Source organism: Lathyrus oleraceus, unplaced genomic scaffold (genome assembly GCF_024323335.1).
Source record: "Lathyrus oleraceus cultivar Zhongwan6 unplaced genomic scaffold, CAAS_Psat_ZW6_1.0 chrUn0271, whole genome shotgun sequence".
Classification (NCBI taxonomy): domain Eukaryota; kingdom Viridiplantae; phylum Streptophyta; class Magnoliopsida; order Fabales; family Fabaceae; genus Lathyrus; species Lathyrus oleraceus.
In genome coordinates this window covers 19,067-32,712 of record NW_026112662.1, presented here as the reverse complement: position 1 = coordinate 32,712, position 13,646 = coordinate 19,067, and the positions used below count along the sequence as shown (strand labels likewise).

Sequence of the window (13,646 nt, the reverse complement as noted above, 5' to 3'; positions counted from 1 at the left end):
CCCATGTATGTTTGAGCCCCCCTATTGGTGTGTTTACTTTAAGATACATGTTTTGTGTGATGTGATCGTTTCCCCATAAGATTGCTAGGCTTTGTACAGTCTCTCGTTTGCATGTCAATTAAGGTAGCATTGTTCCTTCGTCTAGGACTTCCTTGCATGAGCATTCCTAAAACACAAACCAACTCATTGATTTTTCTTCTCCTAAGAACACGTTGACTTCTTCTACTACAGGCGAGTAAGTCTCCAAAGGTCGAGAATCCGATAGATTGCGTAGTAACGTCGTTCATCCTAAAACACAACCCTTAACCCGTAGTTAGCCGAACTACGGCTTGCTCTGATTCGCATTCCAAATGAGATATGTAGGCAGGAGACGCGATGTCTTAGCGAGCACACTCCTCTTTAACCCCTAGGTAGCCGAGCTACAAAGACTCTGATTCTCATGTTCATATGAGATACGTATGCAGTGGATGCGACATCCGTGCGAGTCATTTTCTTTTAACCCCTCTTTTAGTAAATAGTACATTAGATAAACCTACACCCTTTAGACAAGAACAACAAAAGTGGATCCCGTAGAGTACTACGGATTCATAGGGGTGCTAATACCTTCCCTTCGCATAATCGGCTCACGAACCCAAGATTTGGTTGCGAGACCTTGTCTTTTTCTTTCCTTTTTTCAGGTTTACTTCGAGCGTTTCCTTTCCCTCCTTTGGGATAAATAACGCACGGTGGCGACTCTTCTGTCATTTCTTTTTTTGCCGGTTGTTTTTTCGCATTCTTTTTTCAGGTTGCGACAGTTATTTAACGCCAAATTACTGATTTTCTATTTACTCATGACTTGAGTCAGACAAAATTGTGACTCGAATCAAACTTATATAATATATTGTTTCAATTCTTCTAATTTGTGATTCATCTCATACATGGTTAACTTTTAATCAATTTCTTCAATTTAAAAAAAAAACATTGAATGATTTCAACCAAACTGAGAACTAAGGATAACTTTGAAGAATATTAGCTTCGATAAATGGTAAGTAAAATAAAAAATAGATAAAAATAATAAAGTTTTCTTTAGAAAATAAATGAAATATGAGAAAAAATTTAAATTAATTACTTTAAAAATGAAATAAATTGTCCATTGAAGAAAGAAATTTCAATTACTTTGTCCAAACAATAAATTTTACCTATAAAAATATTGAATCACTTGAACTAAACTACAAATTTAATAAATTTGTTGGAGCTGTCATTAGAGGTTTTATGGAGAACCGATAAAAATAGTGTGTTGCTTAATGAAATTCAATTTGAAACAAGATGTTTAAATAAATATTTACTAATTGAATTAAGAATCTAATATTACAGGTTTGTACAAATATAATCACCAAATACAGTGTTTAGATACAAGATCTAACACAAACATAAGCTTAAAGATTAAAAAATTATGCACAATAAACCTAACAATGTATAATTCTAGAAAGTGATAAAGCCATAAAGTTCTACAATGCTAAAATGTTAAAATTGTACATAAATTAGAAGAGAATGATAGAGAGAATTGTACACCAGTATATATAACGGTTATGAGCAACGTCCTCAATTGCACTTAATCTTATCCCCAATGGTGAACCATTAAAAATTTATTGGTCTTCCACTAATTTGAAATTATTACAAGTGTCTTTTAAAACACCATATAATCATTAATTAATTGAAAATTTAAAGCCAACTACTAACAAACACATATTTGAATCTTAATGTTCCTTCTATTGTAAGTAACACACTAAACTACAAATCCTTCAAGATGTTTCCTCGATCTTGAGCCAACCACCTTTTGAGAACCAAAGCACTTCAAGATTTTATCTGCAGCGATCTCCATGCGATCCTACGACAATTCCCTTGTCCGAGCCTTTGAACTAATGAAGGAGCTAGAAACTCCAAAGTTTCATTCTCAACGACCTTCATGCAACCCAACCAAAATTCCCTTTGAGACTAGCATATTCTTTTTCTTCACAAGAAGTTTGTCTCTAGAATTCAGAAATACAATCAGATTCTTCTATGTGTAAGCACACAAAAAAAAATCCAAAATATCGGAATCCCCTAATGTACCTTCCAGTTGTTGGAAAAGGAAATGTCCCAACAAGAGGGGTTGGATTGTAACCTTCTAAAATTTTAACAATGATGTAATAATAGATAATTTTTCTCATGAATTTCATAGAAAAGAAGAGTTAGAATGAGTTTTTAATATATTAAGTATGTGTAGCAGGTGATTAATAGTATGAAGATAAGATAAAGCAAGAATTAAAAATAAATCAAACTCAAGAACTTCTCTTGATTCAACAACTTGTTTCGTCCAGTCCTCACACCTCGTGATATTTTCCCTTACTTGGTTCTTCTTGCAATATGTGTTGGTATATGTATTATTAGCCTCACTAGACTTACACTTATGAATGACAAAGCTTCTCATAAGCTTACATGAGTATTTTTATATGTATATCTAGTGATGATATACTTCGATATTTAAGGTGTTTACAACAACTTTACACTCTAACTATGTGGAAGTAAGGATATGAAATAAATGCTAACACACTAAATATGATGATCTCTCTAGTGATATATTCATTTTGGAAAGATGTGGTTTTCAGTGAGTGGGATACTTCCTTTTATAGAGAGAAATGAAATCATTGAAATATTTTTACCAAAACTGTCCTTGACAATTTTTAATATATTTATGTGAAAGCCAAAAGGGGAATGTGACTCCTCATAAGTCACGACGATATACTTGTGAACTTATTGCTTTATAATATATGAAGATTGTTCCAATTTTATTTTATGTCACATGGAGCTGGCAAGATTTTCTATTTGTCTTTTAGTGTTGTAGTGAGTTTTGTCCTCAGAAGGTCTTTTAAATCCCCAAGTTGGTTGTTCTCTTTCTTAGATGTAAATTATTATGAAAGAATTTTATAAACTTTGATGATTGATGAACTTAAACTTTGATGATTGATGAACTTACTTGTACGTTTGCGTTTTAATGTCCAATAGAGTTTTTAGGAATTTTTTCAAGAATCCAAAATAGTTTGTTAGTTTCAAAACAAAAATAGAGTATGTTTCAACACCAGCTAGGACTCACACTTTCACTTTTAAATTTGAGCAACCACAATAATAGATTTTTGGTTAAATGTTGAAGATGAAGCTTTCTGGAAGATTCTCACACACAACTTGTTTGTGCTCAAAAAATTAACTCGATTAATAAGTATTTCTTCAAAGTTGATTTGAAATAAAGTTTGTATGATTACAAATAGTTTTTTTTTAAATTGTGAGAGAATGCAAAAAAATCTTTTTAAAAGATAAATGTTTTATTTCAAAATTGAATTAATGTGAAGCTCACACTAGAGAGAATTTTTTTTAATTTTTATTTGTGCTAGAGTTAAGGTACAAAATAGGTAATAAAAAAATCAGCAAGATGATTCGAGTCAGATCCTCAAAATAAAAAAGTAACTAAAATCGAGATGATAAAATCAAGATTTGACATTTGTGATTCAAGTTAGGTAGAAGTTTGACTCAAGTCAAAGTTTAATACATTTATGATTTGAGTCAAACATAACTATGACTCAAGTCAAGATGCCTATGATTCAAGTCATGAAAAACCTTGAATCAAATCAAGCCATTTAACGCCAAATTACTGATTTCCTATTTACCCATGACTTGAATCAGACAAAATTGTGACTCGAATCAAACTTATATAATATATTATTTCAATTCTTCTAATTTGTGATTCATCTCATACACGGTTGACCTTTAATCAATTTCTTAAATTTTCAAAAAACATTGAATGATTTCAACCAAACGGAGAACTAAGGATAACTTTGATGTATATTAGCCTCGATAAACGGTAAGTAAAATAAAAAATAGATAAAAATAATAAAATTTTAGTATGAAAATTAATGAAATATGAGAAAAAATTTAATTAATTACTTTAAAAATGAAATAAATTGTTCATTGAAGAAAGAAATTTCAATAACTTTGTCCAAACAATAAAATTTACCTATAAAAATATTGAATCACATGAACCAAACTACAAATTTAATAGATTTGTTGGAGATGTCAATGGAGGTTTTATGGAGAACCGATAAAAATAGTCTGCTGCTTAATGAAATTCAATTTGCAACGAGATGTTTAAATAAATATTTACTAATCGAATTAAGAATCTAATATTACAGATTTGTACAAATATAGTCACCAAAGACGGTGTTTAGAAAACAAGATATAACACAAACATAAGCTTAAACATTAAAAAATTATGCACAATAAACCTAACAACGTATAATTCTAGAAAGTGATAAAGCCATAAAGTTATAAAATGCTAGAATATTAAAATTGTACATAAATTAGATGAGAATGATGCAAAGAATTGTACACCAGTATTTATAATGGTTATGTGCAGCGTCCTCAATTGCACTTAATCTAGTCTCCAATGGTGAACCATTAAAAATTTATTGGTCTTCCACTAATTTGAAATTATTACAAGTGTCTTTTAACACACCATATAATCATTAATAAACTGAAAACTTAAATCCAACTACTAACAAACACATATTTAAATCTTAATGTTCCTTCTATTGTAAGTAACCCACTAAACTACAAATCCTTCAAGATGTTTCCTCGATCTTGAGCCAACAACCTTTTGAGAACCAAAGCACTTCAAGATTTTATCTGCAGCGATCTCCACGCGATCCTACGAAAATTCTCTTGTCCAAGCCTTAGAACTAATGAAGGAGCTAGAAACCCAAAGTTTCATTCTCAACGACCTTCATGCAACCCAACCAAAATTCCCTTGGAGACTAACATATTCTTTTGATTCACAAGAAGTTTGTCTCTAGAATTCAGAAATATAATTAGATTCTTCTATGTGTAACCACACAAAAAAAAGTCCAAAATATCATAATCCCCTAATGTACCTTCCAGTTGTTGGAAAAAGGAATGTCCCAACAAGAGGGGTTGGATTGTAACCTTCTAAAATTTTAACAATGTTGTAATAATAGATAATTTTTCTCATGAATTTCATGGAAAATGAAAGTTAGAATGAGTTTTTAAAAATTAAGTATGTGTATGAGGTGATTAATAGTATGAAGATAAGATAAAGCAAGGACTAAAAATAAATCAAACTCAAGAACTTCTCCTGATTCACCAACTTGGTTAGTCCAGTCCTCACACCTCGTGATATTTTCCCTTACTTGGTTCTTCTTACAATATGTGTTGGTATATGTATTATTAGCCTCACTAGACTTACACTTATGAATGACAAAGCTTCTCATAAGCTTACATGAGTATTTTTTATATGTATATCTAGTGATGATATATTTCGATATTTAAGGTGTTTACAACAACTTTACACTCTAACTATGTGGAAATAAGGATATGAAATAAATGCTAACATACTAAATATTATGATCTCTCTAGTGATATATTCATTTTGGAAAGATGTGGTTTTCAGTGACTGGGATACTTCCTTTTATATAGAGAAATGAAATCGTTGAAATATTTTTACCAAAACTGTCCTTGATAATTTTTAATATATTTATGTGAAAGCGAAAAGAGGAATGTGACTCCTCAGAAGTCATGACGATATACTTGGGAACTTGTTGCTTTATAATATATGAAGATTGTTCCAATTGCATTATATATCATATGGGGCTGACAAGGTTTTCTATTTGTCTTTTAGTGTTGTAGTAAGTTTTGTCCTCAAAAGGTCTTTTAAATCCCCAAGTTGGTTGTGCTCTTTTTTAGATGTAAATTATTATGAATGAATTTTCTATGCTTTGATGATTGATGAACTTACTTGTACGTTTGCGTTTTAATGTCCAATAGAGTTTTTAGGAATTTTTTCAAGAATCCAAAATAGTTTGTTAGTTTCAAAACAAAAATAGAGCATGTTTCAACACCAGCTATGACTCACACTCTCACTTTTAAATTTGAGCAACCACAATAATGGATTTTTGGTTAAATGTTGAAGATGAAGCTTTCCGGAAGATTCTCACACACAACTTGTTTGTGCTCAAAAAATTAACTCGAATAATAGGTATTTCTTCAACGTTGATTTGAAACAAAGTTGGTGTGATTACAAAATGTTTTATAGTTTTTAAGATTGTGAGGGAACGCAAAAAAATCTTTTTAAAAGATGAATGTTTTTTTTTCAAAACTGAATTAATGTGAAGCTCACACTAGAGGGATTTTATTTTATTTTATTTGTGCTAGAGTTAAGGTACAAAATAGATAATAAAAAAATCAGGAAGATGATTCGAGTCAGGTCCTCAAAATAAAAAAGTGACTAAAATCGAGATGATAAAATCAAGATTTTACATTTGTGATTCAAGTTAGGTAGAAGTTTGACTCAAGTCAAGATTGAATACATTTTGGATTTGAGTCAAACATAACTATGACTCAAGTCAAGATGCTTTTGATTCAGACATGAAAAACCTTGAATCAAATCAAGCAATTTAACGCCAAAACAATGATTTCCTATTTACTCATGACTTGATAGACAAAATTGTGACTCGAATCAAACTTATATAAAATATTGTTTTAACTCTCCTAATTTATGATTCAACTCATACATGGTTTACTTTTAAGCAATTTCTTCAATTTAAAAAAAACATTGAATGATTTCAGACAAACTGAGAATTAAGGATAAATTTGAGGTACATTAGCTTCGATAAATGGTAAGTAAAATAAAAATAGATAAAAATAATAAAATTTTAGTAAGAAAATTAAAAAGATATGAGAAAAAATTTAAATTAATTGATTTAAAAATGAAATAAATTGTTCATTGAAGAAAGAATTTTCTATTACTTTGTCTAAATAATAAACTTTATCGATAAAAATATTGAATCACTTGAACTAAACAACAAATTTAATAAATTTGTTGGAGGCTGTCATTGGAGGTTTTATGGAGAACCTATAAAAATGTGTGCTGCTTAATAAAATTCAATTTGCAACGAGATGTATCAATAAATATTGACCAATCGAATTAAGATTATCATATTACAGGTTTGTACAAATATAATCATCAAAGACAGTGTTTAGCAAACAAGATCTAACACAGACATAAGCTTAAACATTAAACAGTTATGAACAATAAAACTAACAACGTATAATTCTAGAAAGTGATAAAGCCATAAAGTTATACAATGCTAGAATATGTAAATTGTACATAAATTAGAAGAGAATGATAGAGAGAATTGTACACCAGTATTTATAATGATTATGGGCAGCATCCTCGCTTGCACTTAATCTAGTCTCCAATGGTGAAAAATTAAAAAATTATAGGTCTTCCACTAATTTGAAATTATTACAAGTGTCTTTTAGCACACCATATAATAATTAATAAACTGAAAACTTAAAGCCAACTACTAACAAACACATATGTGAATCTTAATGTTCCTTCTATTGTAAGTAACACACTAAACTACAAATCCTTCAAGATGTTTCCTCGATCTTGAGCCAACAACCTTTTGAGAACCAAAGCACTTCAAGATTTTATCTGGAGCGATCTCCATGCGATGCTACGAAAATTCCCTTGCCCGAGCCGTTTGAACTAATGAAGGAGCTAGAAACTCCAATGTTTCATTCTCAAGGACCTTTATGCAACCCAACCAAAATTCCCTTGGAGACTAACATATTCTTTTTCTTCACAAAAAGTTTGTCTTTGGAATTCACAAACACAATCAAATTCTTCTATGCGTAAGCACACACAAAAAGTCCAAAATATCAGAATCCCCTAAGGTACCTTTCAGTTGTTGGAAAAAGGAATGTCCCAACAAGAGGGGTTGGATTGTTCCCTTACTTGGTTCTTCTTACAATATATGTTGGTCTATGTATTCTTAGCCTCACTAGACTTACACTTTTGAATGACAAAGCTTCTCATAAGTTTACAGGAGTATTTTTTATATGTATATCTAGTGATGATATACTTTGATATTTGAGGTGTTTACAACAACTTTACACTCTAATTATGTGGGAGTAAGGATATGAAATAAATACTAACACACTAAATATGATGAGCTCTCTAGTGATATATTAATTTTGGAAAGAGGTGTTTTTCAGTGAGTGGGATACTTCCTTTTATAGGGAGAAATGAAATCATTGAAATATTTTTACCAAAACTGTCCTTACAATTTTTAATATTTATGTGGAAGCCAAAGGAGGAGTGTGACTCCTGAGATGTCATGACGACATACTTGGGAACTTGTTGCTTTTTAATATCTGAAGATTGTTCCAATTGTATTTTATATCACATGGGACTGGCAAGATTTTTTATTTGTCTTTGAGTGCTATAGTGAGTTTTGTCCTTGAAAGGTCTTTTAAATCCCCAAGTTGGTTGTGCTCTTTTTTAGATGTAAATTATTATGAAAGAATTTTCTAAGCTTTGATGATTGAGGAACTTACTTGTACGTTTGCGTTTTAATGTCGAATAGAGTTTTTAGGAATTTTTTCAAGAATCTAAAATAGTTTGTTAGTTTCAAAACAAAAATAGAGTATGTTTCAACACCAGCTTTGACTCACACTCTCACTTTTAAATTTGAGCAACCACAATAATGAATCAAATCAAGTCATTCAACGCCAAATTACTGATTTCCTTTTGACTCATGAATTGAGTCAGACAAAATTGTGACTCGAATCAAGCTTATATAATATATTGTTTCAATTCTTCTAATTTGTGATTCATCTAATACATGGTTGACTTTTAATCAATTTCTTCAATTTTAAAAAAAACATTGAATGATTTCAACCAAACTGAGAACTAAGAATAACTTTGAGGTTCATTAGCTTCGATATTTAGTAAATAAAATAAAAATAGATAAAAATAATAGAATTTGAGTAAAAAAATTAATGAAATATGAGGAAAAAAATCTATATTAATTGATTTAAATATGAAGTAAATTGTTCATTGAAGATAGAAATTTCTATTACTTTGTCTAAACAATAAACTTTACCGAATTAAACAACAAATTTAATAAGATAACGTGTGAATAGGTGAGAAAGGGAAGAATATAAGATAACATATCCATGCATTTAGCGGAACCCAAATATTGACCCAATTCAACAACTCTATCATAATTTAATTAGTTAATTAAAGAAAAAAGAAATAGTCAGTCTTTCAATGAGAAAAGTTCCTCCTATAATTAAGTAAGGATAGCGTGTGAATCCTCTCTATATATAATGAATCAAAAGAGAAGGTATAATATCAAATTCAATTCAAGTGTTTCTGATAAACAGAAATACACAAACAAACAGGGGCGACTTGAAAACAAAGATTAAGAAGAACAAAAAGAATGTCTCAGTTAAGGAATATGTCAATTATTTTAGTAGTTTTTGCTTTTGTTGCAACAATATTGGAAAGAACAGAAGCAGCAGATCATACAGTTGGAGACTCAACAGGTTGGACAAGTAGTGCTGGCGCTAAGTTTTACTCTGACTGGGCGTCCAATAACACATTCAAACAAAACGATGTTCTAGGTGAGTTTTTATTTTATCTTTTAAAAATATTAATTTGATTGAATGAAATAGTGTCTTACCCTAATGCTGCTATTACAGTTTTCAATTTCTTTGCGGGTGCGCACACTGTTGCTGCAACCAACAAGGCAGACTTTGACAACTGCAATGTGAATCAAAATACAAATGACATAATAACAACATCACCAGCAAGAGTGACTCTTAACAGAACTGGTGATTTCTATTTCATATGTACCGTCTCATCCCATTGTCAATCTGGCGGTCAAAAGCTAACCATTAAAGTTCCAACATCTTCTTCATCTACTCCTCCTTCATCTACTCCTCCTTCACCTACTCCTCCTTCATCTGGAACCACTCCTACTCCACCTACCAGCGGAGGAACACCATCCCCTTCTTCTCCAACTCAGCCTGATGCAACTCCTCCATCACCGGGTTCGGCCACTGCTATCGTTGCTACTTTCCCTGCTCTCATTGCTATTGTCATAAACTTGTTGGTTTAGACACACCAGTTTTTTTTGGAATGGTTATTTACACTGTTTCAATTTTTGGATTTGATGTTCTATAATTAGGGTTTAGGATATATTTAATTTGTATTATCAATAAGATTTAATTGATATATACAGACAATGTAAAATGATTTTATATTGTCATAATCCTATCGGTTGGATATTGAAATAAGTTTTACTTTTATTTTATTTTATTTTATTTTATTGATATATACAGACAATGTAAAAGTAATTAATCCCTATTATTTTATTTTATTCAATTTAAAAAAAAGTTTAAAACATATAATATTTTTATCTCAAATATTAATAGCATCACAAAAATAAAGCATTTACTTATATATTAATATCATTATAAATATTTTATTCATGTTAATAATTAATTACATTTATTATTTTTAATAATAAAAATAATTTTATTTAAATTATAAAATAATAAACATAGATATTAACATTATAAAATAATAAACATAGATATTTTTAATAATAAATATTTAAATTTTTTAATACTAATACAAAAAACCAAATCTTGATAAAATGTTTACAATAAACTATATTTAAAGTTGTTCAGAGTTAAATTCAATAATAAAAATAATAAATATTTAAATTTTGAATTATTACTGAAAATTGAAAATTAACCACACATAATAAAATGTTACAAAAATAAAATATTCTCTCTTTATAAATACCTTAATAAAGACGTATATTATTATTATTATTATTATTATTATTATTATTATAAATATTTAAACCTTATTTTTTAAAATATAAGACATGAAATAATGACAATAAAAATATTCACTTATTATTATCACAATTGCATTCATTTAACCGATTAAGAACTATAAACATAAAAAGACATGATATAATGACAATAAAAATATTCATTTATTACTATCAGAATTGCATTCATTTAGCCGTTTAAAAACTATAAACATAAATAAACAACAATTTGTTAACTTTTAAATACCTCATCATAACAACTATTAGATTCATTATATATCCATATTAACAGATAATCAACAATGGAAAATTCAATCTTAGATCTTAACACTAATCATGATGATTGGTTACTTCGAGTTAGAGTCTTTCGATTGTGAGACATTTATAATCTGCTAAACGATGAACAACAAATATTCGTAGAAACCATTTTGTTAGATGAGAAGGTATTAACTTTTTATCCCAAATATTGCATTTGTTGTTAACAAAATATACTTTTATATTCTAAATATTTGACATTATTATTTTTTCTTTATAAAATTATTAATTTCAATATTTTATTGCTATTTTTTTTCCTTCAGAGAACTCTTTTGCAAACATACAAACCATTCAAAGGCTTAAAAATGACATGGTTTTTGCGAACGACTAATGTAACAAATTTAAGACTCCGGATCCTTAATTTCACACAATTATTTTGAATTTGTTAGCATAGAAACAATTTCATAAAGAGTTGGAGACAACAATATTCTTTCTCGTAGTTTTATACACAAGTTACCCTACAATAATATAAAATATATTATATAACTACATTCATGTTTCTTTTCAAACATAGTTGGCGTGCTCCATGCTCCTTGACATGAAAAACACGTTTATGTACAAGGAAAACCTACAAAAATTCCCAGACTTGAATTGATGGTACAAGAGTAAGACATTGTTATTTTTTGTTTTGTTTCGAAATCAATAAATCTGCTTCATTCCTAGACACTTAATTAGTTGGATGTGAGAACTCTTCCAGTGTTGGAGCCAACTGGAAGCCCCGGAAGGTGCAACACCTCAAGGGAGGGTCATAAAATTGTTCCAAAGTAAAAATGGCCCAAGCATCCACCTCGGTGTTCATGATAATCAACAGGTCATCATACTCAACACAAAAGTCGTTCCTTCTAATTTTTTTCACGTATGAGATCAACCCCTTGATCAATCCTAGCTTTGGATTTCTGAACTTGAATGAATAAGTACTTTTCTAATTGCTATCTATGTCTTCTAAATGCTTGCAATCAATAGAGTCTTTAGATTCCTTTAAAATGGGCACATGCTAAATGTGGAAATTTTGATGTTTATGTATGTACAGTTGGGTTTGTGATCATTGGAACATTATGATTAATTGTTTCATGGAGAAAATGTTCCAGGAATAGGAAATCCAACCACATGTAGACTCTAGGATTTAAAAAGGTTCCTAGAGTCATATACCCTATTCAAGAATATTATCATCAGAACGACAGATCGTAAGAAGATAATATCTTAAAGATGATCTATTCTACGTAAGGTCTTCGTATTTATCTAACGAGTCCTAAGTCTTACAGGTCAACACTACACAACCATTGTCTCCACGGTTCTAAACATGATTCCTAGAGTCATGGATCCCATTTAAAGATATTATCGTCAGAACGACTAATCGTAAGACAATACTATCCTCAAAAGGATATATTCTGAGTGTGGCTTTTGTATTAACCCGACGAGTCCTAAGTCTCGTAGGTTAACACTACACAACTATCAATTCTAAAAGCCATAGGTTCAGGATTCTACAAAGGTCCTAAGAATCATAGGTCGAGGTCGAAAATATCAACGTCAGAACGACTAATCGTAAGACAATAATACTTTCGAGGGATCTCATCTGAGTGAGATTCTCGCATCAGCCTAACGAGTCTGATGTCTCACAGGTCAATACTACCCAACCACCATCCTAACTTAAGTTTTTCTCATAGCTCAGGTATAGAGATTTTCCTCACACAAACGACAATAGTCCAGAAAGTTCTAATGTCACCATATGATCAATGATGCAACAATTGGAAATACAAATAATTAAAGGTGCTATGAAGAACTCAATGCATACATAGTTCTGCTCAAAGATAACTACTGGATGGATTTCTTAAAGAGTGTGATACTTGGATCACATTTGAGCGATTAAACCTTTACTTGCTACTCGCTCTTGGAGGTTGAAGTCTTTGTTTGTTTCGCATCAAAATGGATATTACATACTATTTTCTGAAAAAGTTTACGGGGTCGCACAAGGGCAGAAATCAAGTTTGATTGGTTTGAGTTGATTTTAAGTGGATATATCCATCCATGCAGGAAGCTCTACTGTAGTACTCAGATGCCCGAAAAGGAAGAGGCTAAAGCCTAATCACTCTATTTTCATCCAAAAGTTTGTTATGAAAATGTGTGGAAAATTAGGTCAAAGTTCATTAACGGAAGACAATTATTCAGACAGGGAGCTCTACTGCAGTGTCTAAATAATCGAGAAAGAGAAGGTCGATACCCAAGCAATATTTTCCATCTATAAGAGAAATGACCTAATTCTAGTAATTATTGTATTTTAATATGAAATTTGAATGTTTGAACATGGAGCTCTACAACAATATCATAACATTCAAAACAGAGAAAGTCTAAACCTAATAAGTTCTTCCATTTTTATTGTAAAAGATTCTAAAAACAGGGGGACGACTTGATGATGGATCAAGTGTTTGAAGTTGACTTATGAAAATAATTTGGATGTGGCGGGGGACATACTCGACTTTGTATTCGATTTGGATTTGATTTGGGAAAAAAACTCGACGTTGGATCGAGTGTTTGTTGTTTTTGTTTTTTTTTTCTTCTGAAATGATTGATTTTAATCATTTGTCAACAATCAACTAACACAGTAAAGTAAAT

At 30.3% G+C, this 13,646-nt stretch overlaps 1 protein-coding gene across 4 annotated transcripts in view; it reads left to right on the top strand.

The window, feature by feature from the left end:
• The window catches only part of LOC127113341 (cucumber peeling cupredoxin), a 53,244-nt gene extending 43,074 nt beyond the window's left edge, over positions 1 to 10,170 (top strand). For 2 of the 4 annotated variants that reach the window (XM_051046476.1, XM_051046473.1), the window contains exon 3: positions 9,826 to 10,170. In XM_051046476.1, coding sequence (XP_050902433.1) covers positions 9,826 to 9,995 — 170 coding nt within the window. In that variant the 3' untranslated portion in view covers positions 9,996 to 10,170. Of the gene's footprint in view, positions 1 to 9,228; positions 9,499 to 9,576 lie in introns of those variants that run through there. The other 2 variants (XM_051046474.1, XM_051046472.1) reach the window with 2 other exon arrangements.
• Positions 10,171 to 13,646: the final 3,476 nt, after the last annotated feature.